The sequence below is a fragment of the Bombina bombina genome, chromosome 12 (assembly GCF_027579735.1).
Source record: "Bombina bombina isolate aBomBom1 chromosome 12, aBomBom1.pri, whole genome shotgun sequence".
Lineage (NCBI taxonomy): Eukaryota > Metazoa > Chordata > Amphibia > Anura > Bombinatoridae > Bombina > Bombina bombina.
This window is the reverse complement of record NC_069510.1, coordinates 126,002,359-126,029,909: the sequence shown is the minus strand read 5'-3', so window position 1 is coordinate 126,029,909 and position 27,551 is coordinate 126,002,359. Positions and strand designations below refer to the sequence as shown.

At 40.8% G+C, this 27,551-nt stretch overlaps 2 protein-coding genes across 2 annotated transcripts in view; one reads left to right on the top strand and one right to left on the bottom strand.

Annotated features, from left to right (window-relative positions):
• Positions 1–2,351, bottom strand: part of USP20 (ubiquitin specific peptidase 20) — a 213,834-nt gene extending 211,483 nt beyond the window's left edge. The window contains exon 1 of the mRNA XM_053695835.1: positions 2,270–2,351. The gene's annotated coding sequence lies outside the window, so the exon portion shown is untranslated. The remainder of the gene's footprint in view (positions 1–2,269) is intronic.
• Positions 2,352–2,401: 50 nt separating this feature from the next.
• C12H9orf78 (chromosome 12 C9orf78 homolog) lies at positions 2,402–25,648 on the top strand. Its single transcript, XM_053696197.1, has 9 exons — positions 2,402–2,553; positions 7,244–7,303; positions 7,876–7,927; positions 8,010–8,083; positions 8,204–8,281; positions 14,704–14,901; positions 24,117–24,253; positions 24,335–24,433; positions 24,636–25,648. The coding sequence occupies exons 1-9, from the start codon at positions 2,468–2,470 to the stop codon at positions 24,725–24,727; spliced, it is 876 nt and encodes a 291-aa protein (XP_053552172.1). The 5' UTR covers positions 2,402–2,467; the 3' UTR covers positions 24,728–25,648.
• The last annotated feature ends 1,903 nt before the right edge of the window (positions 25,649–27,551 follow it).

The following is a 27,551-nucleotide window of genomic DNA, read 5'->3' as shown; positions in this document are numbered from 1 at the left end:
CAGCCCTTCCGTATGAATATGCAGCAAGCAGGGTGCCCTTCCCTGTGTAATGTGCCGCATGCAGTCAGGGGCCCTTCCCTGTGTAATGTGCCGCAGGCAGTCAGGGGCCCTTCCCTGTGTAATGTGCCGCAGGCAGTCAGGGGCCCTTCCCTGTGTAATGTGCCGCAGGCAGTCAGGGGCCCTTCCCTGTGTAATGTGCCGCAGGCAGTCAGGGGCCCTTCCCTGTGTAATGTGCCGCAGGCAGTCAGGGGCCCTTCCCTGTGTAATGTGCCGCAGGCAGTCAGGGGCCCTTCCCTGTGTAATGTGCCGCAGGCAGTCAGGGGCCCCTCCCTGTGTAATGTGCCGCAGGCAGTCAGGGGCCCTTCCCTGTGTAATGTGCCGCAGGCAGTCAGGGGCCCTTCCCTGTGTAATGTGCCGCAGGCAGTCAGGGGCCCTTCCCTGTGTAATGTGCCGCAGGCAGTCAGGGGCCCTTCCCTGTGTATGTGCAGCAGGCAGAGGCCCTTCCCTATGTATGTGCAGCAGTCAAACAGGGGGTCCTTCCATATGTATGTGCAGCAGGCAGGGGGTACTTCTCTGTGCATGTGCAGCAGCAGGCAGGGGGTCCTTCCATGTGTATGTGCAGCAGGCAGGGGGTACTTCCTTGTGTATGTGCAGCAGGCAGGGGGTCCTTCCCTGTGTATGTGCAGCAGGCAGGGGGTCCTTCCCTGTGTATGTGCAGCAGGCAGGGGGTCCTTCCCTGTGTATGTGCAGCAGGCAGGTGGTCCTTCGCTGTGTATGTGCAGCAGGCAGACAGGGGCCTTTCCCTGTGTATGTGCAGCAGGCAGACAGGGGCCTTTCCCTGTGTATGTGCAGCAGGCAGACAGGGGCCTTTCCCTGTGTATGTGCAGCAGGCAGACAGGGGCCTTTCCCTGTGTATGTGCAGCAGGCAGACAGGGGCCTTTCCCTGTGTATGTGCAGCAGGCAGACAGGGGCCCTTCCCTGTGTAATGTGCCGCAGGCAGACAGGGGCCCTTCCCTGTGTAATGTGCCGCAGGCAGTCAGGGGCCCTTCCCTGTGTAATGTGCCGCAGGCAGTCAGGGGCCCTTCCCTGTGTAATGTGCCGCAGGCAGTCAGGGGCCCTTCCCTGTGTAATGTGCCGCAGGCAGTCAGGTGCCCTTCCCTGTGTAATATGCCACAGGCAGTCAGGGGCCCTTCCCTATGAATATGCAGCAAGCAGGGTGCCCTTCCCTGTGAAATGTGCAGCAGGCAGGGGCCCTTCCCTATGAATATGCAGCAGGCAGGGGCCCTTCCCTATGAATATGCAGCAAGCAGGGTGCCCTTCCCCGTGTATGTGCAGCAAGCAGGGTGCCCTTCCCTGTGTATGTGCAGCAGGCAGGGGGTCCTTCCCTGTGTATGTGCAGCAGGCAGAGGCCCTTCCCTATGTATGTGCAGCAGTCAAACAGGGGGTCCTTCCATATGTATGTGCAGCAGGCAGGGGGTACTTCTCTGTGCATGTGCAGCAGCAGGCAGGGGGTCCTTCCATGTGTATGTGCAGCAGGCAGGGGGTCCTTCCCTGTGTATGTGCAGCAGGCAGGTGGTCCTTCCCTGTGTATGTGCAGCAGGCAGACAGGGGCCTTTCCCTGTGTATGTGCAGCAGGCAGACAGGGGCCTTTCCCTGTGTATGTGCAGCAGGCAGACAGGGGCCTTTCCCTGTGTATGTGCAGCAGGCAGACAGGGGCCCTTCCCTGTGTATGTGCAGCAGGCAGACAGGGGCCCTTCCCTGTGTATGTGCAGCAGGCAGACAGGGGCCCTTTCCTGTGAATGTGCAGCAGGCAGGGGTTCTTCCCTGTGAATGTGCAGCAGGCAGGGGCCCTTCCCTGTGAATGTGCAGCAGGCAGGGGCCCTTCCCTGTGAATGTGCAGCAGGCAGGGGCCCTTCCCTGTGAATGTGCAGCAGGCAGGGGCCCTTCCCTGTGAATGTGCAGCAGGCAGGGGCCCTTCCCTGTGAATGTGCAGCAGACAGGGGCCCTTCCCTGTGAATGTGCAGCAGGCAGGGGCCCTTCCTTATGAATGTGCAGCAGGCAGGGGCCCTTCCCTGTGAATGTGCAGCAGGCAGGGGCCCTTCCCTGTGAATGTGCAGCAGGCAGGGGCCCTTCCCTGTTAATGTACAGCAGGCAGGGGCCCTTCCTCACTATTTATTGTATGTGATTATTGTGATACCATCTCTGCTATGTACGTATTAGACAGCCAGTGAGAGCCCTGTACCCCAATTCCCACATTCCTGGCTCTCACCTCACTCCATGACAGGTTGTATATACAGCTACCCCGCATCCCTCTGCAGCTGTTGACGGCTATAACTAGGCCCCGCCCTCTTTGCCAGCACTTAGGCTGGACTTCAGGAAGAATCAGCGCATGTGTGTGACGTCAGCTAGAGGCGCCGGAAGTAGGTTTGTTATTGTAGTCGTAGCAAGCAGATAACAAGTAGGTACTATGCCAGCCGGTAAGAACTTCCGCAGGCGCCGGGCATCCAGCTCTGACGAGGAAGAAGAGGAGGATGCGGTGACCAGGGAGGTGAGGTGAGTAGTTATACAGCAGTGAGAGGGTAATTAACTCAGAATCAGGGAAGTATTGCCTCCAATTACATCACTTAGTACGGTGTCTCCTGTAGCTGCTATACCTGAGAGCAAGTTGTATACAGTTACACACATTTTATCTCCTCATGCTAGTAGTTATATTGTATCTGTGTACGCAATACCTGTGTATAGATCAGTAATAGTAATACTGTATCTGTGTTATATGTGTACAGTATAGATCAGTTACACCTGTGTTATGTGTACAGTATAGCTCAGTAACAGTAATAACCTGTGTTATATCTGCATTGTATAGATCAGTAATACCTGTGTTATATGTGTACACTATAGATCAGTTACACCTGTGTTATATGTGTACAGTATAGATCAGTAATACCTGTGTTATATGTTTACAGTATAGATCAGTAATACCTGTGTTATATGTGTACACTATAGATCAGTTACACCTGTGTTATGTGTACAGTATAGCTCAGTAACAGTAATAACCTGTGTTATATCTGCATTGTATAGATCAGTAATACCTGTGTTATATGTTTACAGTATAGATCAGTAATACCTGTGTTATATGTGTACACTATAGATCAGTTACACCTGTGTTATGTGTACAGTATAGCTCAGTAACAGTAATAACCTGTGTTATATCTGCATCAGTAATACCTGTGTTATATGTGTACAGTATAGATCAGTTACACCTGTGTTATATGTGTACAGTATAGATCAGTTACACCTGTGTTATGTGTACAGTATAGCTCAGTAACAGTAATAACCTGTGTTATATCTGCATTGTATAGATCAGTTACACCTGTGTTATGTGTACAGTATAGCTCAGTAACAGTAATAACCTGTGTTATATCTGCATCAGTAATACCTGTGTTATATGTGTACAGTATAGATCAGTTACACCTGTGTTATATGTGTACAGTATAGATCAGTTACACCTGTGTTATGTGTACAGTATAGCTCAGTAACAGTAATAACCTGTGTTATATCTGCATTGTATAGATCAGTTACACCTGTGTTATATGTGTACAGTATAGATCAGTTACACCTGTGTTATGTGTGTACAGTATAGATCAGTTACACCTGTGTTATGTGTACAGTATAGCTCAGTAACAGTAATAACCTGTGTTATATCTGCATTGTATAGATCAGTTACACCTGTGTTATGTGTACAGTATAGCTCAGTAACAGTAATAACCTGTGTTATATCTGCATTGTATAGATCAGTAATACCTGTGTTATATGTGTACACTATAGATCAGTTACACCTGTGTTATGTGTACAGTATAGCTCAGTAACAGTAATAACCTGTGTTATATCTGCATTGTATAGATCAGTAATACCTGTGTTATATGTGTACACTATAGATCAGTTACACCTGTGTTATGTGTACAGTATAGCTCAGTAACAGCCTGTGTTATATCTGCATTGTATAGATCAGTAATACCTGTGTTATATGTGTACACTATAGATCAGTTACACCTGTGTTATGTGTACAGTATAGCTCAGTAACAGCCTGTGTTATATCTGCATTGTATAGATCAGTAATACCTGTGTTATATGTGTACACTATAGATCAGTTACACCTGTGTTATGTGTACAGTATAGCTCAGTAACAGTAATAACCTGTTATATCTGCATTGTATAGATCAGTAATACCTGTGTTATATGTGTACAGTATAGCTCAGTAACAGTAATAACCTGTGTTATATCTGCATTGTATAGATCAGTAATACCTGTGTTATATGTGTACACTATAGATCAGTTACACCTGTGTTATGTGTACAGTATAGCTCAGTAACAGTAATAACCTGTGTTATGTGTACAGTATAGCTCAGTAACAGTAATACCTGTGTTATGTGTACAGTATAGCTCAGTAACAGTAATAACCTGTTATATCTGCATTGTATAGATCAGTAATACCTGTGTTATATGTGTACGGTATAGATCAGTTACACCTGTGTTATGTGTACAGTATAGCTCAGTAACAGTAATAACCTGTGTTATATCTGCATTGTATAGATCAGTAATACCTGTGTTATATGTGTACACTATAGATCAGTTACACCTGTGTTATGTGTACAGTATAGCTCAGTAACAGTAATAACCTGTGTTATATCTGCATTGTATAGATCAGTAATACCTGTGTTATATGTGTACACTATAGATCAGTTACACCTGTGTTATGTGTACAGTATAGCTCAGTAACAGTAATAACCTGTGTTATATCTGCATTGTATAGATCAGTAATACCTGTGTTATATGTGTACACTATAGATCAGTTACACCTGTGTTATGTGTACAGTATAGCTCAGTAACAGTAATAACCTGTTATATCTGCATTGTATAGATCAGTAATACCTGTGTTATATGTGTACAGTATAGCTCAGTAACAGTAATAACCTGTGTTATATCTGCATTGTATAGATCAGTAATACCTGTGTTATATGTGTACACTATAGATCAGTTACACCTGTGTTATGTGTACAGTATAGCTCAGTAACAGTAATAACCTGTTATATCTGCATTGTATAGATCAGTAATACCTGTGTTATATGTGTACACTATAGATCAGTTACACCTGTGTTATGTGTACAGTATAGCTCAGTAACAGTAATAACCTGTTATATCTGCATTGTATAGATCAGTAATACCTGTGTTATATGTGTACACTATAGATCAGTTACACCTGTGTTATGTGTACAGTATAGCTCAGTAACAGTAATAACCTGTGTTATATCTGCATTGTATAGATCAGTAATACCTGTGTTATATGTGTACACTATAGATCAGTTACACCTGTGTTATGTGTACAGTATAGCTCAGTAACAGTAATAACCTGTGTTATATCTGCATTGTATAGATCAGTAATACCTGTGTTATATGTGTACACTATAGATCAGTTACACCTGTGTTATGTGTACAGTATAGCTCAGTAACAGTAATAACCTGTTATATCTGCATTGTATAGATCAGTAATACCTGTGTTATATGTGTACACTATAGATCAGTAATATGTGTTATATGTGTTCAGTATAGATCAGTAATACCTGTTATGTGTACTGTATAGATCAGTAACAGTAATACCTGTTATATGTATACACTATAGATCAGTAATACCTGTTATGTGTACAGTATAGATCAGTAATATGTGTTATATGTGTTCAGTATAGATCAGTAATACCTGTTATGTGTACTGTATAGATCAGTAATACCTGTGTTATATGTGTACAGTATAGATCAGTAATACCTGTGTTATATGTGTTCAGTATAGATCAGTAATACCTGTGTTATATGTGTTCAGTATAGATCAGTAATACCTGTTATGTGTACTGTATAGATCAGTAATACCTGTGTTGTATGTGTACAGTATAGATCAGTAATACCTGTGTTATATGTGTACAGTATAGATCAGTAATACCTGTGTTATATGTGTACAGTATAGATCAGTAATACCTGTGTTATATGTGTACAGTATAGATCAGTTACAGTACTTAGGCGGGATATTATGGTTTATTGTCTCACTGCTTCTCTATATGATATTATTATTGTCACACTGCTTCTCTATGTGATATTATTATTGTCTCACTGCTTCTCCATGTGATATTATTATTGTCACACTGCTTCTCTATGTGATATTATTATTGTCTCACTGCTTCTCCATGTGATATTATTATTGTCACACTACTTCTCTATGTGATATTATTATTGTCAAACTGCTTCTCTATGTGATATTATTATTGTCACACTGCTTCTCTATGTGATATTATAGTCACACTGCTTCTCTGTGATATTATTATTGTCACACTGCTTCTCTATATGATATTATTATTGTCACACTGCTTCTCTCTGTGATATTATTATTGTCACACTGCTTCTCTATGTGATATTATTGTCACACTGCTTCTCTGTGATATTATTATTGTCACACTGCTTCTCTATGTGATATTATTGTCACACTGCTTCTCTATGTGATATTATTGTCACACTGCTTCTCTGTGATATTATTATTGTCACACTGCTTCTCTATATGATATTATTATTGTCACACTGCTTCTCTATGTGATATTATTATTGTCACATTGCTTCTCTATGTAATATTATTATTGTCACACTGCTTCTCTATGTGATATTATTGTCACACTGCTTCTCTGTGATATTATTATTGTCACACTGCTTCTCTATATGATATTATTATTGTCACATTGCTTCTCTATGTGATATTATTATTGTCACACTGCTTCTCTATATGATATTATTATTGTCACACTGCTTCTCTATGTGATATTATTATTGTCTCACTGCTTCTCTATATGATATTATTATTGTCGCACTGCTTCTCTATATGATATTATTATTGTCTCACTGCTTCTCTATATGATATTATTATTGTCACACTGCTTCTCTATGTAATATTATTATTGTCACACTGCTTCTCCAGTCTTCTGTAAAATAATTAAGTAAATGAACAAACGTAGCAGGAACAGAGGATGAGAGTCCGTTCATTTCTTCACCACAACAAAGAAAAACTAGAATGTAGCTGAACTGGAACATGCAACAAAATCAGACGGTGTCCTCTCTGTTCTCACCATTAAGTCTGGCAACTCCTGATATTGCTTTATAAATATACAGGCGTTGGTTCAGGTTCCATCTTAATATTTGTTTTTATTTACAGACTGAAACTTCTTGAAGCCAAAGAAGTGCAGAGTCTGAGAAAGCGGCAAAATGGAGTGAGGTAAGAGATAGTTTCCTACAAGAAGACTTAGTACACTCAAGGGACATGGTTTTATGATTCAAATAGAACTTTCAACTCTAAACAACTTTTCAGTTTACTGTTATTAGCTAATTAACTTCGTTCTCTTGGTATCCTAAGTTGAAAAGCATACAGAGGTGGGAGCTAGCTGCTGATTGGCTGCACATATATATGCATCTGGTCATTGGCTTTGTGACGTGTTCAGCTGTCTCCCAGTGGTGCATTGCTGCCCCTTCAATAAAGAATACCAAAAGAATGAAGCAAAATTGATAATTGAAGTACAATGGAAAGTTGTTTAAATTAGTATGTTATTTCTGAATTATGAAAGAAAATTTCTGGGTTTCATGTCCCTTTTTAAAGGGACATAATCATGAACACTCTTGCAAAATAAGCCATATCTTACCTTACGTATAGTATATAGTTCTTGATTTTATCTTTGCATTTTCAGTGCTGCTGCCCTATTGGTGGGCGAGACGTTGCCAGAGGAGGAGACGTAAGCCATATCTTACCTTACGTATAGTATATAGTTCTTGATTTTATCTTTGCATTTTCAGTGCTGCTGCCCTATTGGTGGGCGAGACGTTGCCAGAGGAGGAGACGTCAGTGGTAAGTTTACGGCGACTGGTGATCAGAAATAGGATGCTGTGTAGTTAAAGTAAATTAGACTTTAATCATTTCTGTTATACAGGATGATCCTTTCAAGATTAAATCCGGAGGCATGGTAGACATGAAAATGCTGAAGGACCATCGTGCCAAGGATAAGTATGTGAAAATGATTTGGCTTTCTTGTAAACGCACCGACATTTTTAGAATTTTTGTGTTGTATATATTTTATATAGATAATGTTTGTGCATCAGAAACTGATTCTATTCTGTGTTTTAGGCTTGGAGAAGAGGAAGACCTGAATTTGGGAACGTCATTCTCAGCAGAGACCAATAGACGGGATGAAGATGCTGATATGTAAGTTGCTAGTTCCTGGGAGGTATGGAGCAGATGATATATAGAGTAGCGTGTGAGTGATACGCTTCTGCAGGGTCTTCATAGTTTGTGCTGTAGCAAAACTCTGCAAATAGCATTATATTCCTGTAGGGAAATAGACAGAAGTACTAGACTAGATCTGTTCCTTCTCACTTCTGTCTTCTCAAACTCTGTTATCTATATGAAACATCACAATCTTTTATGGGGAAAATATTTAAGTAAAAGTACTTTTAAAGTTAAATCAATACAGCAGTACCCACCAAGTACTTCCTAATGGCGCTCGTTGGCTAATAGGTATTTCCTGATAATTCTCATTGTTTATAGGCTTAGTGAGCATGTGTACCTACTAGCGCGTGCACCTACTAGCCGGTGAGCGCGTGCACCTACTAGCCGGTGAGCGCGTGCACCTACTAGCCGGTGAGCACGTGCACCTACTAGCCGGTGAGCGCGTGCACCTACTAGCCGGTGAGCGCCTGCACCTACTAGCCGGTGAGCGCCTGCACCTACTAGCCGGTGAGCGCCTGCACCTACTAGCCGGTGAGCGCCTGCACCTACTAGCCGGTGAGCGCCTGCACCTACTAGCCGGTGAGCGCCTGCACCTACTAGCCGGTGAGCGCCTGCACCTACTAGCCGGTGAGCGCCTGCACCTACTAGCCGGTGAGCGTCTGCACCTACTAGCCGGTGAGCGCCTGCACCTACTATCCCTTGAGCGCCTGCACCTACTAGCCCGTGCACCCGTGCACCTACTAGCCCATGAGCCTGTGCACCTACTAGCCCGTGCACCTACTATCCCGTGAGGGCGTACACCTACTATCCCTTGAGCCCGTGCACCTACTATCCCGTGAGCCTGTGCACCTACTATCCCGTGAGGGCGTGCACCTACTATCCCGTGAGGGCATGCACCTACTGGCCCGTGAGGGCGTTACCTACTAGCCAGTGAGCTATAGTAAAAAGAACCTGTTGGCTAATCAGCATTACTTGGAAGTACACAGCTGATGCTGTTGTGTTTGGTATAAAACTCTTTTTGTTTCTTTCATGATTCAGACATAGTATATAATTTTAAACAACTTTCCGATTTACTTCTATGATCATATTTTCTTTATTTTCTTGTTATCCTTTATTGAAAAGCAGACATGAAAGCTCAGGGGTTTCTGAAGCAGTTTTGCAAGAATGTTATACATTAGCAAGAGCACTAGACGGCAGCACTATTTCCTGTTATGTAGTACTAATGTTATACATTAGCAAGAGCACTAGACGGCAGCGCTATTTCCTGTCATATAGCACTAATGTTATACATTAGCAAGAGCACTAGACGGCAGCACTATTCCTGTTATGTAGTACTAATGTTATACATTAGCAAGAGCACTAGATGGCAGCACTATTTCCTGTCATGTAGTACTAATGTTATACATTAGCAAGAGCACTAGACGGCAGCACTATTTCCTGTCATGTAGTACTAATGTTATACATTAGCAAGAGCACTAGACGGCAGCACTATTCCTGTTATGTAGTACTAATGTTATACATTAGCAAGAGCACTAGACGGCAGCGCTATTTCCTGTCATATAGCACTAATGTTATACATTAGCAAGAGCACTAGACGGCAGCACTATTCCTGTTATGTAGTACTAATGTTATACATTAGCAAGAGCACTAGATGGCAGCACTATTTCCTGTCATGTAGTACTAATGTTATACATTAGCAAGAGCACTAGACGGCAGCGCTATTTCCTGTCATATAGCACTAATGTTATACATTAGCAAGAGCACTAGACGGCAGCACTATTCCTGTTATGTAGTACTAATGTTATACATTAGCAAGAGCACTAGATGGCAGCACTATTTCCTGTCATGTAGTACTAATGTTATACATTAGCAAGAGCACTAGACGGCAGCACTATTTCCTGTTATGTAGTACTAATGTTATACATTAGCAAGAGCACTAGATGGCAGCCCAGAGGCAGAATTTTTTTTCATTTTCTGCAATGAGATTTTTTTAGTGAAACATTTTCTGCAGGTTATTTTTAAATAAAATTCAATTTTAAATTAGGCAGTTACACTAAAGCACCAGTTCAATTGCAATGTGTTGGTTAACTAAAGAATAAAATAATTTTTAACGTTTTATAATCTAGCACAGTAGTTGAAAATTGCACTGCAAATTAGCTGCAGACAAACTAAATTATGAAATGTCTTGAATAAATTTGTTTCCCTTTCTCTTGGTCTAACATAGAAATGTAGTAATAAAAAGGTGCAATGCTCATATGAACGTCTTGCATTCAGAACAAACAGCTTTGCAGACTGGGAAAGGCTAGGGGAGTGTTTGAAAAAGCTAGTTAATAATCAATGCACTGTTGCTTTACAGTGCTACTGCATATTTGTCTGTTAACTTCAAACAGCACTTTTCTCTTGATGCACTGGAACACTTAAACAGTGCAACCAGAACACAGCTCTGTTTGAAGAGTAGAGCTGCAAAGTTAAAGCACTAAGTCTAACTGTTCTTGCATGGGTTCTGTTCTTTCTGCAGATATGCTGCATTTTCTGCGATGACTTCTCAGATCACTGTATGTTCTGCCTTGGGGGATGGCAGCACTATTTCCTGTTATGTAGTGCTAATGTTGTACATTAGCCAGAGCACTAGATGGCAGCACTATTTCCTGTCATGTAGTACTAATGTTATACATTAACAAGAGCACTAGAAGGCAGCACTATTTCCTGTCATGTAGTACTAATGTTATACATTAGCAAGAGCACTAGACGGCAGCACTATTTCCTGTTATGTAGTACTAATGTTATACATTAGCAAGAGCACTAGATGGCGGCAGCACTATTTCCTGTTATGTAGTGCTAATGTTGTACATTAGCCAGAGCACTAGATGGCAGCACTATTTCCTGTCATGTAGTACTAATGTTATACATTAGCAAGAGCACTAGATGGCAGCACTATTTCCTGTCATGTAGTACTAATGTTATACATTAACAAGAGCACTAGATGGCAGCACTATTTACTGTCATGTAGTACTAATGTTATACATGAGCAAGAGCACTAGATGGCAGCACTATTTCCTGTCATGAAGTACTAATGTTATACATTAGCAAGAGCACTAGATGGCAGCACTATTTCCTGTTATGTAGTACTAATGTTATACATTAGCAAGAGCACTAGATGGCAGCGCTATTTCCTGTCATGTAGTACTAATGTTATCCATGAGCAAGAGCACTAGATGGCAGCGCTATTTCCTGTCATGTAGTACTAATGTTATCCATGAGCAAGAGCACTAGATGGCAGCACTATTTCCTGTCATGCAGTACTAATGTTATACATTAGCAAGAGCACAAGATGGCAGCACTATTTCCTGTCATGCAGCACTAATGTTATACATTAGCAAGAGCACTAGATGGCAGCACTATTTCCTGTCATGTAGCACTAATGTTATACATTAGCAAGAGCACTAGATGGCAGCACTATTTACTGTCATGTAGCACTAATGTTATACATTAGCAAGAGCACTAGATGGCAGCACTATTTCCTGTCATGTAGTACTAATGTTATACATTAGCAAGAGCACTAGAGGGCAGCACCATATTTCCTGTCATGTAGTACTAATGTTATACATTAGCAAGAGCACTAGAGGGCAGCACTATTTCCTGTCATGTAGTACTACAATGTGATACATTAGCAAGAGCACTAGATGGCAGCACTATTTCCTGTCATGTAGTACTACAATGTGATACATTAGCAAGAGCACTAGATGGCAGCACTATTTCCTGTCATGTAGTACTAATGTTATACATTAGCAAGAGCACTAGATGGCAGCACTATTTCCTGTCATGTAGTACTAATGTTATACATTAGCAAGAGCACTAGATGGCAGCACTATTTCCTGTCATGTAGTACTAATGTTATACATTAGCAAGAGCACTAGATGGCAGCACTATTTCCTGTCATGTAGTACTAATGTTATACATTAGCAAGAGCACTAGATGGCAGCACTATTTCCTGTCATGTAGTACTAATGTTATACATTAACAAGAGCACTAGATGGCAGCACTATTTACTGTCATGTAGTACTAATGTTATACATGAGCAAGAGCACTAGATGGCAGCACTATTTCCTGTCATGAAGTACTAATGTTATACATTAGCAAGAGCACTAGATGGCAGCACTATTTCCTGTTATGTAGTACTAATGTTATACATTAGCAAGAGCACTAGATGGCAGCGCTATTTCCTGTCATGTAGTACTAATGTTATCCATGAGCAAGAGCACTAGATGGCAGCGCTATTTCCTGTCATGTAGTACTAATGTTATCCATGAGCAAGAGCACTAGATGGCAGCACTATTTCCTGTCATGCAGTACTAATGTTATACATTAGCAAGAGCACAAGATGGCAGCACTATTTCCTGTCATGCAGCACTAATGTTATACATTAGCAAGAGCACTAGATGGCAGCACTATTTCCTGTCATGTAGCACTAATGTTATACATTAGCAAGAGCACTAGATGGCAGCACTATTTACTGTCATGTAGCACTAATGTTATACATTAGCAAGAGCACTAGATGGCAGCACTATTTCCTGTCATGTAGTACTAATGTTATACATTAGCAAGAGCACTAGAGGGCAGCACCATATTTCCTGTCATGTAGTACTAATGTTATACATTAGCAAGAGCACTAGAGGGCAGCACTATTTCCTGTCATGTAGTACTACAATGTGATACATTAGCAAGAGCACTAGATGGCAGCACTATTTCCTGTCATGTAGTACTACAATGTGATACATTAGCAAGAGCACTAGATGGCAGCACTATTTCCTGTCATGTAGTACTAATGTTATACATTAGCAAGAGCACTAGATGGCAGCACTATTTCCTGTCATGTAGTACTAATGTTATACATTAGCAAGAGCACTAGATGGCAGCACTATTTCCTGTCATGTAGTACTAATGTTATACATTAGCAAGAGCACTAGATGGCAGCACTATTTCCTGTCATGTAGTACTAATGTTATACATTAGCAAGAGCACTAGATGGCAGCACTATTTCCTGTCATGTAGTACTAATGTTATACATTAGCAAGAGCACTAGATGGCAGCACTATTTCCTGTCATGCAGTACTAATGTTATACATTAGCAAGAGCACTAGATGGCAGCACTATTTCCTGTCATGCAGTACTAATGTTATACATTAGCAAGAGCACTAGATGGCAGCACTATTTCCTGTCATGCAGTACTAATGTTATACATTAGCAAGAGCACTAGATGGCAGCACTATTTCCTGTCATGCAGTACTAATGTTATACATTAACAAGAGCACAAGATGGCAGCACTATTTCCTGTCATGTAGTACTAATGTTATACATTAGCAAGAGCACTAGATGGCAGCACTATTTCCTGTCATGTAGTACTAATGTTATACATTAGCAAGAGCACTAGATGGCAGCACTATTTCCTGTCATGTAGTACTACAATGTGATACATTAGCAAGAGCACTAGATGGCAGCACTATTTCCTGTCATGTAGTACTACAATGTGATACATTAGCAAGAGCACTAGATGGCAGCACTATTTCCTGTCATGTAGTACTAATGTTATACATGAGCAAGAGCACTAGATGGCAGCACTATTTCCTGTCATGTAGCACTAATGTTATACATTAGCAAGAGCACTAGATGGCAGCACTATTTACTGTCATGTAGCACTAATGTTATACATTAGCAAGAGCACTAGATGGCAGCACTATTTCCTGTCATGTAGTACTAATGTTATACATTAGCAAGAACACTAGATGGCAGCACAATTTCCTGTCATGTAGTGCGCCAGCCATGTGTACTCTACCTATCTAGATATCTCTTCAACAAAGAATAACAAGACAATGAAGCACATTAGATATCAGAAGTCAATTGGAAAGTTGTTTAAAACTATGTTCTGTCTGCATCATGAAATAAATACCTTTGGTTTCATGGCCCTTTAACTAAAATGTAAACTGTTTTTACGTCACATTGTTTCCTTTATGAAAGCACATTAAATATTTACCCTGCGTTTCAGATTACAGAATCATAAAAGAGCAAAAAGAAAATGTTATAGAATTTTATTATGTTAAATTCAATCTTTGATCCTTGATTTGGTTGTTAAAATATAATTGAGCTAGGCTTAGTGTCCAGCTACTCACAGAATAAGTTAATTGACATAATTATGTGTTTATCATTAATTGTAAACTCGTCACCCGTTTTTTATGTAACTGAATTTACCGTCATTCTATTACATTTAATATTATTATTGTATTTGTGTCCCCATTAAAAACAAGATGCGACTTATTGATGCTGTGGTTTTGGCACAGGAATGCCTTGTTGTATTACCGATGAGCCGATAATTATGTAATTCTTTATTTGCTAATCCTCAGGATGAAGTACATAGAGACGGAGCTAAAGAAACGGAAAGGCATTGTGGAAAACGAAGAGAAAAAAGTCAAGCCTAAGAGTGCAGAAGATTGTTTGTATGAGCTGCCCGACAACATCAATATCTCATCTGCCAAAAAGACCGAAGAGATGTTGTCCAACCAGATGCTGAGCGGTATCCCAGAGGTGGACCTCGGTATAGAGTAAGTGTGTCAGTCATCTCCTGCAGTGCTGTAAGCCAGTGGGTTTATATCTAGATGTATACTAGAGAAGGGTGTGTATGTATGTGTGTGTGTGTATGTGTATATATATATATATATATATATATATATATATATATATATATATATATATATATATATATATATATATACATACACACGCATTTATATATATACCAGAGAAGGTTGTATATATACACACACACATATTTATATATACTGTAGATATATACCAGAGAAGGGTGAATACACACACACATATATTTATATCTAGATATATACCAAAAAAGGGTGTATACACACACACATATATTTATATCTAGATATATACCAAAAAAGGGTGTATACACACACACACACACACACATTTATATATAGATATATACCAGAAAAGGGAGTACACACACACACACACATTTATATATACCAGAGAAGGTTGTATATATACACACACACATATTTATATATACCAGAGAAGGGTGTATACACACACACATATATTTATATCTAGATATATACCAAAAAAGGGTGTATACACACACATTTATATATAGATATATACCAGAAAAGGGAGTACACACACACACACATTTATATATAGATATATACCAGACAAGGGTGTATGTATATATATATGTGTGTGTGTATATATATATATATGTGTGTATGTATGTATGTATGTATGTATATATATATATATATATATATATATATATATATATATATATATATATACACATACATACATAGATAGATAGATATATACCAAAGAAGGGTGTATACACACACATATTCATGTCTAGATATATATATACCAGAACATAGATATATACCAGAGAAGGGTGTGTATGTATATACATGTATACCCGTGTTTTGTATATGTTTGGGGAGATTACATAAGCTTGTGCACCCTCCATTTTTTCACAGTTGTTTGAATGTGAGCCTGCATTGTGTTGCTGTTTAGGGACCCAGGTTTTTGGAAGAGACCTTGACAAGGTACCTGGGCTTGTCCCATTTGGCCAGATGCGGTAACTAATTCTTCCGTTGCTGCTTTTTATCTTAGTTGAGAGATTGTGAGTGAGTGCTGGACTTTCTCTGTGTGCTATATTGATGTATTATTTTTTTTGTAATTTTCCCTGTTTGGGCCTTGCACCCAGGCCTGTCTGGGGTTAACTGCCTGTGACTCTGGTGACAGTGCAGCTTCCTGAGAGTGCTGTTTTGCACACAGGGCTGTGCATGTTACAGGGTCATAGTATGTGTACCCGGTCCGTCCTGAGAGTGCTGACCCCACCCGTGTTTTTATTTATATATATATATATATATATATATATATATATATATATATATATATGAAGACCTATATTTCATGGTGTTCTTCTCATAAATTTTCCTGGCATTCTTTTAGAATTACTAGAATTTTACAGTTTCTTCAGGATGGTTTGGATTAAGGTTTGTCTGCAAGTACTTTAAAGGGACAAATCTCTGCTCTTTCTGTTTTATTTCACAGAAAGATTGCTAAGCTTCCTGATATTCACTGTTTTGTTCAGGCTTTGGTTCGTATCAAGCCTGTCATTAAATCAATCTCTCCTCCTTGAAGTCTTAATTTGGTTTTGAAGGCTTTGCAGGCTCCTCCTTTTGAGCCTATGCATTATTTGGATATTAAACTACTTTCTTGGAAAGTGTTGTTTCTTTTGGCTATCTCTTCTGCTAGAAGAGTTTCCGAAGTTTCTGCTCTCTCTTGTGAGTCTCTCTTTTTTTGATTTTTCATCAGGATTAGGCTATTTTGCGGACATTAGTAGTGAAATTGTTGTTCCTTCCTTGTGTCCTAATCCCAAGAATGCTCTTGAAAGATCTTTACATTCTTTGGATGTTGTAAGAGCTTTGATATATTATGTTGCAGCTACTAAAGATGTCAGGAAGACTTCTAGTCTATTAGTTGTCTTCTCTGGTTCTAGAAAAGGTCAGAAAGCTTCTGCCATTTCTTTGGCATCTTGGTTAAAGCTTTTGATTCATCTGGCTTATTTTGAGGCGGGACAGTCTCCGCCTCAGAGAATCACAGCTCATTCTACTAGATCAGTCTCCACTTCTTGGGCTTTTAAGAATGAAGCTTCAGTTGATCAGATTTGCAAAGCAGCAACTTGGTCTTCTTTGCATACATTTACTAAATTTTACCATTTTTATGTATTTGCTTCTTCTGAAGAAGTTTCTTTGGTAGAAAAGTTCTTCAGGCAGCTGTTTCAGTTTGATTCTTCTGCTTATGTTTTTTTCTTTCAATTTATGAGAAAAAATTATTTTTTGTGGATTTAATTTTTTCAGCGGAAAATGGCTGTTTTTATTTTATCCCACCCTTTCTAGTGACTCTTCTGTGGACTAACACATCTTGGGTATTTCTATCCCATACGTCACTAGCTCATGGACTCTTGCCAATTACATGAAAGAAAACATTATTTATGTAAGAACTTACCTGATAAATTCATTTCTTTCATATTGGCAAGAGTCCATGAGACCCACCCTTTTTCTTGTGGTTATGATTTTTTTGTATAAAAGCACAATTCTTTTTCCAGTTCCGCTTTTTTACTCCTTTTTCTATCCCCCCACTACTTGGTTATTCGTTAAACTGAATTGTGGGTGTGGTGAGGGGTGTATTTATAGGTATTTTGAGGTTTGGGAAACTTTGCCCCTCCAGATAGGATTGTATACTGTATCCCATACGTCACTAGCTCATGGACTCTTGCCAATATATAAAAAATGAATTTATATATGTGTGTGTGTATGTGTGTGTATATATATATATATATATATATATATATATATATATATATATACCCTAATATTCTAGAAGTTTGTAAGATAAGGGGATATTTTATTGCACTTTAACACAGATTGTATATACGTAATGTTTGTTTGTTTAAATGTGGGTGTTCCTTGCAATTGATTTTTGGCAACATATGTATTTAAATAGGTACTGAGTGCCAGACATGTCAGGCTATGACTACGGTGTGGTTATTAAAAATGTATATCTATATTTTTTCCTTAGATTATTTTAATTGAATATTAAAATATTTGAATCTTATCTGTACAAGTTTATTTACGGTTTCACAACATGTCTGATATGGAGCAAGAGCCTGCTCTCATGAATTCATGCTTATTATGTTTAGATGCACAAATTGCAGCTCCTATGCCATTTTGTTCTTCATGTGTCAAGAAAACCTTGCAAAATAAAGGTAACATTTTTGAGCCTAATGTTTGATGCTGTTAAAATAATACCTCTGATTTCTCCTGCTACGTCCCAAGCCTCAATGGCGTCACATGCAGTGCCCTGCGGTTCCTCTAAAACCCCTTGTAGAGTTTATTTAAAAGCAGTAATCGCTGCCAAGGTATCTTCAGCATTATCTGCGGCATGAGCTGCCATTCCCAGATTACAGGGAAAACGCAAGAGGAAATCTAGAAATTCATAAAGTACGATGCCTGTCCTCAGTTCTGCTTCCCAAGTTGCCCTTTCTCATAAATCTGATGAGGAAGATACATCGGGACTTTCAGAGGGCGAAATCTCAGATTCGGACAGTATAATTCCTCCTTCTGAGAGGTGGTATCCTTCAGATTTAAGCTTGTATTGTTAAAGGAGGTTTTAGCTACTTTAGATGACTCTGATACCCCTGTCGTTGTCACTCCTACGAAATCTAGTAAACTTAATAGTTTCTTTGATGAACCTTCCACTTCGGAGGTTTTTCCTTTGCCGGACCGTGCTAGGGAGATTATGTCACAGGAATGGGAGAAACCAGAGGTGTCTTTTTTTTTTTTTTTTTTTTTTTTTTTCCCGTCTCCCATTTTTAAGAAAATGTTTCCTGTCGAGGACTCCATTAAAGACCCTTGGTATACTGTACCCAAAGTTTTTAAAGGGGCCATTTCCACTCTGGCTAAGAGAACCACTATATTTCTATTGAGGATAGCTGCTCTTTTAAGGATCCAATGGACAAGAAGCTGGAGGCTTATTTGAAAAAGATTTGTCTTCATCAAGGTCTCCAATGGCAACCTGTGGTGTGTATTGCCACTGTGACTAGTGTGGCATCTTATTAGGTGGATTAGATAAATAGAGGCGCTGGTCTTCAATATTATGGTGCACACTGAAGAAAGAAAACTTGACTTGTGATTTGCAGAAGTTAACAACAAAATAATGTGCAGTATACTCACTCCGAAAATTTCAGAGTTCAGCTTCTTCATAAGGATATATATCCTGGTTTTCCCATGATGTGCTTTAGTATCTATAAACAATGGAAATTGCACTGCAGGTGATTGTATCTTTAAATTGATATAAAGTGCAGTATACTCACTCCGAGTAATTCGGAATCCGGCTCCTCAAAGATAGTTGGTAACTTTAGAATACTTGGAACACATGACAACGCATCCTTTGGCGGACCTGAAAGGGAACTGTACAAATTCGGGACTCGAAAGGGAACTTCCATATTATTTTCACTGTGATTGGTCAAATAACGTTCAATTTGTTTATACCGATCCGATTTGGCAAATTATTGAGATTCTGAGCGAAATAGCTTAAGCATATATATAAAAAATGCATTACTCTCAAAACACAATCAGATGGGGATCAAAACAAAAATAAAATGTTTTATTTGTGAGACCTATTCCGGTGTTTGTCACCGGAACATGAACATTGATTACCTGTATAAATACACCTGTAAATACTCCTAAGGCAGCACTTCCAATAGTTTTTTACTGCTCTTGAAAAAGACGATTTAGTCGTTGAAACGCGTAGAGCCAAGCTGAAAAAGAGCTTTTTAATACGTTTTAATAAATATTTGTTTGATACAACAAGTATTTTTGCTGCCTTTTTTGGAAGTATTCTAAAGTTACCAACTATCTTTGAGGAGCCGGATTCCGAATTACTCGGAGTGAGTATACTGCACTTTATATCAATTTAAAGATACAATCACCTGCAGTGCAATTTCCATGGTTTATAGATACTAAAGCACATCATGGGAAAACCAGGATATATATCCTTATGAAGAAGCTGAACTCTGACATTTTCGGAGTGAGTATACTGCACATTATTTTGTTGTTAACTTCTGCAAATCACAAGTCAAGTTTTCTTTCTTCAGTGTGCACCATAATATTGAAGACCAGCGCCTCTATTTATCTAATCCATATTCTACTCACAGTCCTGTTGGGAGAGACTGTTAGAAGGCTGCGGTCACCTAAGAGGGGAGTATTGTGCTCTATTCTAGTCATTCTGTACATTGTGTTATTAACATCTAACATATCTGTATAGTTTTTGTAATTATTTGGCATCTTATTAGTTCAGCGCCTTGTCTGATTCTCTTCAAGTACTTCCTTGGATGAAATGCAGGATAGGATTAAAGCTCTTAAGTTGGCCAATTCCTTTATTGCAGATGCCATTTTACAGGTTGTTAGACTAGGAGCTAAAAATTCTAGTTTTGCCATCCTAGCCTGCAGGGCGTTATGGTTGAAATCCTGGTCTACGGACGTTTCCTCTAAAGTCAAGCTTCTGGCAATTCCTTACAAGGGCAAAACAAGTTTGGAACTGGTTTGGCAGAAATTAATTCTGATATTACGGGTGGAAAAGGGTCTTTTCTACCTCCAAGATAAGAAGAATAGGCCTAAAGGACGTCAGAGTAGTTTTCGTTCCTTTCGTAACTTCAGAGGAAAGCCTTCCCCCTTCTTCCAAGCAGGAACAATCCAAGCCTTCTTGGAAACCCAAACAGTCTTGGAACAAGGGGAAACAATCAAACCCGCAGCTGATTCCAAATCCGCATGAAGGGTTTGCTCCCTCTCCAGGATCGGATCAGGTGGGGAGCAGACTTTCTCAGTTCTCTCAAGCCTGGATACGAGATGTCCCAGATCCCTGAATTGTGGACATAGTATCCCAGGGTTACAAATTGGAATTCAAGACTTTTCCTCCCAAAGGCAGATTCCTTCTCTCAAAATTATCTGCAGACCAGATAAAGAGAGAGGCGTTCATGAAATGTATATAACATCTTTCCTCCCTGGGAGTGATAGTTCCAGTGCAGTAACAGGGTCTCGGGTTCTACTTCAACCTATTTGTGGTTCCCAAAAAAGAGGGAACTTTCCATCCCATTCTAGACTTGAAGTGTCTAAACAAGTTTCTCAAAGTTCCATCCTTCAAGATGGAGACTATAGGCTCCATTCTCCCTTTTAGTACAAGAGGGTCAGTTTGTGCCAACCATAGACGTAAAGGATGCATATCTTCATGTTCCTATTCACAGGGACCATCACAGATTCCTGAGATTTGCCTTTCTGGACAAACATTTCCAGTTCGTGGCCCTTCCATTTGGTCTAGCCACTGCTCCCAGAAGGTTCTTTTGGCAGTGAACCGTTCTCGTGGAATTGCTGTGGCACCCTACCTGGATGACATATTGGTTCAGACGCCATCTTTTCAACAAGCAAAATCTTCCACAGAGATATTGTCTTTTCTTCGATCCCACAGATGGAATGTGAATCTGAAAAAAAGGTCCCATTTCCCTGCTACAAGATAAGTGTTCTTAGGGACCATAATAGATTCTCTATTGATGAAGATTTTTCTGACAAAAGTCAGGAAAAACAAAATCGTTTCCTCTTGCCTCTCTCTTCAGGCTACTGCTTATCCTTCAGTGGCTTAATTTATGGAGGTAATCGGTCTGATGGTGGCTTCCATGGACATCATTCCTTTTGCTCGATTCCATTTGAGAACTCTCCAGTTGTGCATGCTCAGACAATGGAATGGCGACCGTGTGGATCTATCTCAGAGAATAGAGTTAGATCAGTCGTCAAGGGATTCTCTCCCGTGGTGGATTTCTCAGGAACATCTGTCTCAGGGCACATGCTTTCGAAGACCTTCCTGGGTGATCGTGACCACGGGCGGCAGCCTGCTGGGCTGGGGAGCAGTCTAAAACTCGTTAAAAGCTCAGGGCATTTGGACTCGGGAGGAGTCTGCACTTCCCATCAACATCTTGGAGTTGAGGGCGATTTTACAATGCTATTGGCTTGGCCTCAGTTGTCCTCAGTTCAGTTTATTAGGTTCCAGTCAGACAACATAACCTCTGTGGCTTACACCAATCACCAGGAAAGAAATCTGAGTTCCTTGGCCATGAAGCAGGTCACTCGGATTCTTCAGTGGGCAGAGACCCACAATTGTGGTCTGCCACCCACATTCCAGGAGTAGACAACTGGGAAGTGGATTTTCTAAGCAGACAGACTTTTTATCCCGGGGAGTGGGAACTCCATCCGCAGGTGTTTTCCAGCTTAATCCTCAAATGGGGGGTGCCGGAGTTAGATCTGATGGCGTCCCGTCAGAACGCCAAACTGCCAAGGTACGGTTCAAGGTTAAGAGATCCGCAGGCCATTCTGATAGATGCTCTGGCGGTTCCTTGGGATTTCAGGTTGGCATGCTTGTTTCCTCCTTTTGCTCTCCTTCCACGAGTCATTGCTTGTATCAAACAGGAGAGGATTCTTATAGCCCCTGCATGGCTTTGCAGGATCTGGTTTGCAGACCTAGTGGAGATGTCATCTCTCCCACCTTGGAGACTACCTCTTAGGAAGGACCTCCTGATTCAGGGTCCCTTCCTTCATCCAAATCTCGTTTCTGTGAAGCTGACTGCATGGAGATTGAACGCTTAATTCTGTCTAAGTGTGGTTTTTCTGAGTCAGTATTTGAGACCATGATTCAGGCTCGCAAGCCTGTTACTAGAAAGATTTACCATAAGATATGGCGTAAATATCTTTATTGGTATGAATCCAAGGGCTACTCTTGGAGTAGAATTAGGAATCAGGAAGGCCTGGAGAAGGGGTTGTCAGTCAGTACCCTGAAGGGTCAGATTTCAGCTTTATCAGTTTTACTACATAAACGTTTGGTGGATGTGCCAGATGTGCAATCTTTTTGTCAGGCCTTGATCAAAATCAGGCCGGTCTTTAAGTCTGTTGCTCCTCCTTGGAGCCTTAACCTTGTTCTTAAAGTATTACAGCTGGCTCTGTTTGAGCCGTTGCATTCCATAGACATTAAGTTGTTATCTTGGAAGGTTTTGTTTCTTGTTGCTATCTCTTCTGCTCAAAGAGTCTCGGAACTCTCAGCTCTGCAGTGGGATTCCCCTTATCTTATCTTTCATGCCAATAAGTCGGTTCTTCATACTAAGTTAGGTTTTCTTCCTAAGGTTGTTTCTAATAGAAAAATCAATCAGGAAATTGTTGTTCCCTCTCTGTGTCTTAATCTTTCTTCTTCCAAAGAACGTTTGTTACACAATTTGGATGCTGTATGTGCTCTTAAATTCTACTTACAGATGACTAAGGATTTTTGCCAGTCCTCTGCCCTCTTTGTCCGTTTCTCTCGGAAACGTAAAGGTCAGAAAGCTACTGCTACTACTCTTTCTTTTTGGTTATCAAGTATAATTCGTTTGGCTTATGCGACTGCTGGACAGCAGCCTCCTGAGAGAATTACGGCTCATTTCACAAGAGCCGTTTCCTCTTCTTGGGCTTTCAAAAATGAAGCTTCTGTGGAACAAATTTGCAAGGCTGCAACTTGGTCTTCTCTACATACTTTTTCCAAATTTTACAAATTTGATACTTTTGCCTCAGCTGAGGCTTCTTTTGGGAGAAAGGTTCTTCAAGCGGGTGGTGCCTTCGGTTTAGGACTGCCTTTCTTGTCCCTCCCTTTTTATCAGTGTCCTCTAGCTTAGGTATTGGTTCCCAACAGTAATTACTCAAGCTGTGGACTCACCATATCTTAGGAAAGAAAAACAAATTGTATGCTTACCTGATAAATGTATTTATTTCCGGATATGGTGAGTCCACGGCCCCACCCTTTATTTTAAGACAGTTGTTCTTTTGACTATAACCTCAGGCACCTCTACACCTTGTGTTACTCCTTTTTCTCCATTTCCCTTTGATCGAATGACTGGGGGTTGTGGGTAAGGGAGTGATACTTAGCAGTTTAACTGTGGTGCTCTTTGCCTCCTCCTGCAGGCCAGGAGCGATTTTCCCAACAGTAATTACTCAAGCCGTGGACTCACCATATCTGTAAATAAATACATTTATCAGGTAAGCATAAATTTTGTTTTTTTATGTATTTAGATATCCGTAAGGTAAAATGCTAGTCTCTTTAGGATCTATAGGTAAAAAAAGTGTGTTTTAATTTTTTTTTGGTCTTTCTGTTAATATAATTTTTGTTGCAGAGCAAAGATTAAGAACATCATTTTCACAGAGGAGGCCAAAGCCCGTTTTCTAGCAGAGCAGCAGAACAAAAAGAAAGACAAGCAGACGTCTTTTGTACCTACAAATATGGCGGTCAACTACGTACAACACAACCGCTGTAAGCTCCTGTACCGCTGTAAAATCACAAAGCATATTCATTTGTATTGCCCCATAATGCATTGTTTTATTTTGTTCTTAGTTTACCAGGAAGATGTGAATACTCCCATGAGACGTCACAAAGAGGAACCAAAGCCACGTCCCCTTAGAGTGGGAGACACAGAGAAACCAGAACCAGAGCGTAAGTAGTGTGTGTGTGCATGCATGTGCATAAATCAGAATTAAAGTGCACAAAGTAAAGTGTTAGTGCATGTACTTATTGCACCGCGCTTGCATATAACTGTGTGTGTGTGTATATATATATATATCTCTATCGAGAGAGATTCCTTGTTCGGACTTTTTTCACTACAACACATACTCATGCTTAATTACTTTGTTGGCAGGTTCCCCGCCCAATCGCAAGCGCCCATCTAATGAGAAAGCCACAGATGATTATCACTACGAGAAGTTCAAAAAGATGAACAGACGATACTGAATATAGAACCAGCTCACCCGTGCAGTGTATTCTCTTAATCTCAATGACTTTGTATCTGATAAGATTCACATAATCCATAGTGTACAAATCGCTTAGATCTGCTTTACATAGAAATTCGCCATTCTCTGCCCGATACGGGGTTCTGTTATATGTACCGATATGTAGATGTGACATTCGCCACTCTCTGCCTGATCCGGGGTCATGTTATATGTACCGATACGTAGATGTGACATTCGCCACTCTCTGCCTGATCCGGGGTCATGTTATATGTACCAATACGTAGATGTGACATTCACCACTCTGTCTGTTCCGGGGCTATGTTAAATGTACTGATACGTAGATGTGACATTCGCCACTCTCTGCCCGATCCGGGGTCATGTTATATGTACCAATACGTAGATGTGACATTCACCACTCTGTCTGTTCCGGGGCTATGTTAAATGTACTGATACGTAGATGTGACATTCGCCACTCTCTGCCCGATACGGGGTCATGTTAATGAATAAGGCCTACTGACCTTACAGAGAATGTTAGTGAATATAACCCACTGACCCTGCAGAGAATGTTCGTAAATATGACCCAATGACCCATTAACCATAGAGAGAACATTAGTGATCATAACCCACTGATCCTGGAGAGAACGTTAGTTAATATGACCCACGGATCCTGCAGAGAACGTTAATGAATATTACTCGCTGACCTTGCAGAGAATGTTAGTGAATATGACCCACTGATCCTGTAGAGAACATTAGTGAATATGACTCACTGACCCTGCAGGAATTTGACCCACTGATCCTGGAGAGAGCGTTAGTGCTCACCTACACATTGTCATTTAAGGGTCATATTCACTAACAATAACAACTGATGTGTTATTTGGTCCCTGTTAGTGTATGTTGTAAATAAATATATTTTTACAATTTACCAGAGATGGGAGCTTTAGTTTGCCATGAGTATTCTACATAGTTCTGTGCTGGATGCAACAGGCTCTGTGTTTGTCTGTCAGTGTGATAAGTGCAGTGCATGCTGGGAAACACAGGTCTCACCTAATGGTGCTGAACAATAGCATGCAAGAGGCTCAGTGTGATAAGTGCAGTGCATGCTGGGAAACACAGGTCTTTCACCTAAATGGCACTGAACAACAATAGGATGTAAGAGGCTCAGTGTGATAAGTGCAGTGCATGCTGGGAAACACAGGTCTCTCACCTAAATGGCACTGAACAACAATAGGATGCAAGAGGCTCAGTGTGATAAGTGCAGTGCATGCTGGGAAACACAGGTCTTTCACCTAAATGGCACTGAACAATAGGATGCAAGAGGCTCAGTGTGATAAGTGCAGTGCATGCTGGGAAACACAGGTCTTTCACCTAAATGGCACTGAACAACAATAGGATGCAAGAGGCTCAGTGTGATAAGTGCAGTGCATGCTGCGAAACACAGGTCTCTCACCTAAATGGCACTGAACAACAATAGGATGCAAGAGGCTCAGTGTGATAAGTGCAGTGCATGCTGCGAAACACAGGTCTCACCTAATGGTGCTGAACAATAGGATGCAAGAGGCTCAGTGTGATAAGTGCAGTGCATGCTGGGAAACACAGGTCTTTCACCTAAATGGCACTGAACAATAGGATGCAAGAGGCTCAGTGTGATAAGTGCAGTGCATGCTGGGAAACACAGGTCTTTCACCTAAATGGCACTGAACAACAATAGGATGCAAGAGGCTCAGTGTGATAAGTGCAGTGCATGCTGGGAAACACAGGTCTTTCACCTAAATGGCACTGAACAATAGGATGCAAGAGGCTCAGTGTGATAAGTGCAGTGCATGCTGGGAAACACAGGTCTTTCACCTAAATGGCACTGAACAACAATAGGATGTAAGAGGCTCAGTGTGATAAGTGCAGTGCATGCTGGGAAACACAGGTCTTTCACCTAAATGGCACTGAACAACAATAGGATGCAAGAGGCTCAGTGTGATAAGTGCACTGCATGCTGGGAAACACAGGTCTCACTCACCTAAATGGCGCTGAACAATAGGATGCAAGAGGCTTAGTGTGATAAGTGCAGTGCATGCTGGGAAACACAGGTCTTTCACCTAAATGGCACTGAACAACAATAGGATGCAAGAGGCTCAGTGTGATAAGTGCAGTGCATGCTGGGAAACACAGGTCTTTCACCTAAATGGCACTGAACAACAATAGGATGCAAGAGGCTCAGTGTGATAAGTGCAGTGCATGCTGGGAAACACAGGTCTTTCACCTAAATGGCACTGAACAACAATAGGATGCAAGAGGCTCAGTGTGATAAGTGCAGTGCATGCTGGGAAACACAGGTCTCTCACCTAAATGGCACTGAACAATAGGATGCAAGAGGCTCAGTGTGATAAGTGCAGTGCATGCTGGGAAACACAGGTCTCTCACCTAAATGGCACTGAACAATAGGATGCAAGAGGCTCAGTGTGATAAGTGCAGTGCATGCTGGGAAACACAGGTCTTTCACCTAAATGGCACTGAACAATAGGATGCAAGAGGCTCAGTGTGATAAGTGCAGTGCATGCTGGGAAACACAGGTCTTTCACCTAAATGGCACTGAACAACAATAGGATGCAAGAGGCTCAGTGTGATAAGTGCAGTGCATGCTGGGAAACACAGGTCTTTCACCTAAATGGCACTGAACAACAATAGGATGCAAGAGGCTCAGTGTGATAAGTGCACTGCATGCTGGGAAACACAGGTCTCACTCACCTAAATGGCGCTGAACAATAGGATGCAAGAGGCTTAGTGTGATAAGTGCAGTGCATGCTGGGAAACACAGGTCTTTCACCTAAATG

Coding starts and splice junctions, on each gene's coding strand:
- C12H9orf78 (XM_053696197.1), top strand. CDS start 2,468: ATGCCAGCCGGTAAGAACTTCCGCAGGCGCCGGGCATCCAGCTCTGAC. Junction 2,554..7,243: donor GCGGTGACCAGGGAGGTGAG/GTGAGTAGTTAT, acceptor TTTTATTTACAG/ACTGAAACTTCTTGAAGCCA. Junction 14,902..24,116: donor GAGGTGGACCTCGGTATAGA/GTAAGTGTGTCA, acceptor TTTTTGTTGCAG/AGCAAAGATTAAGAACATCA.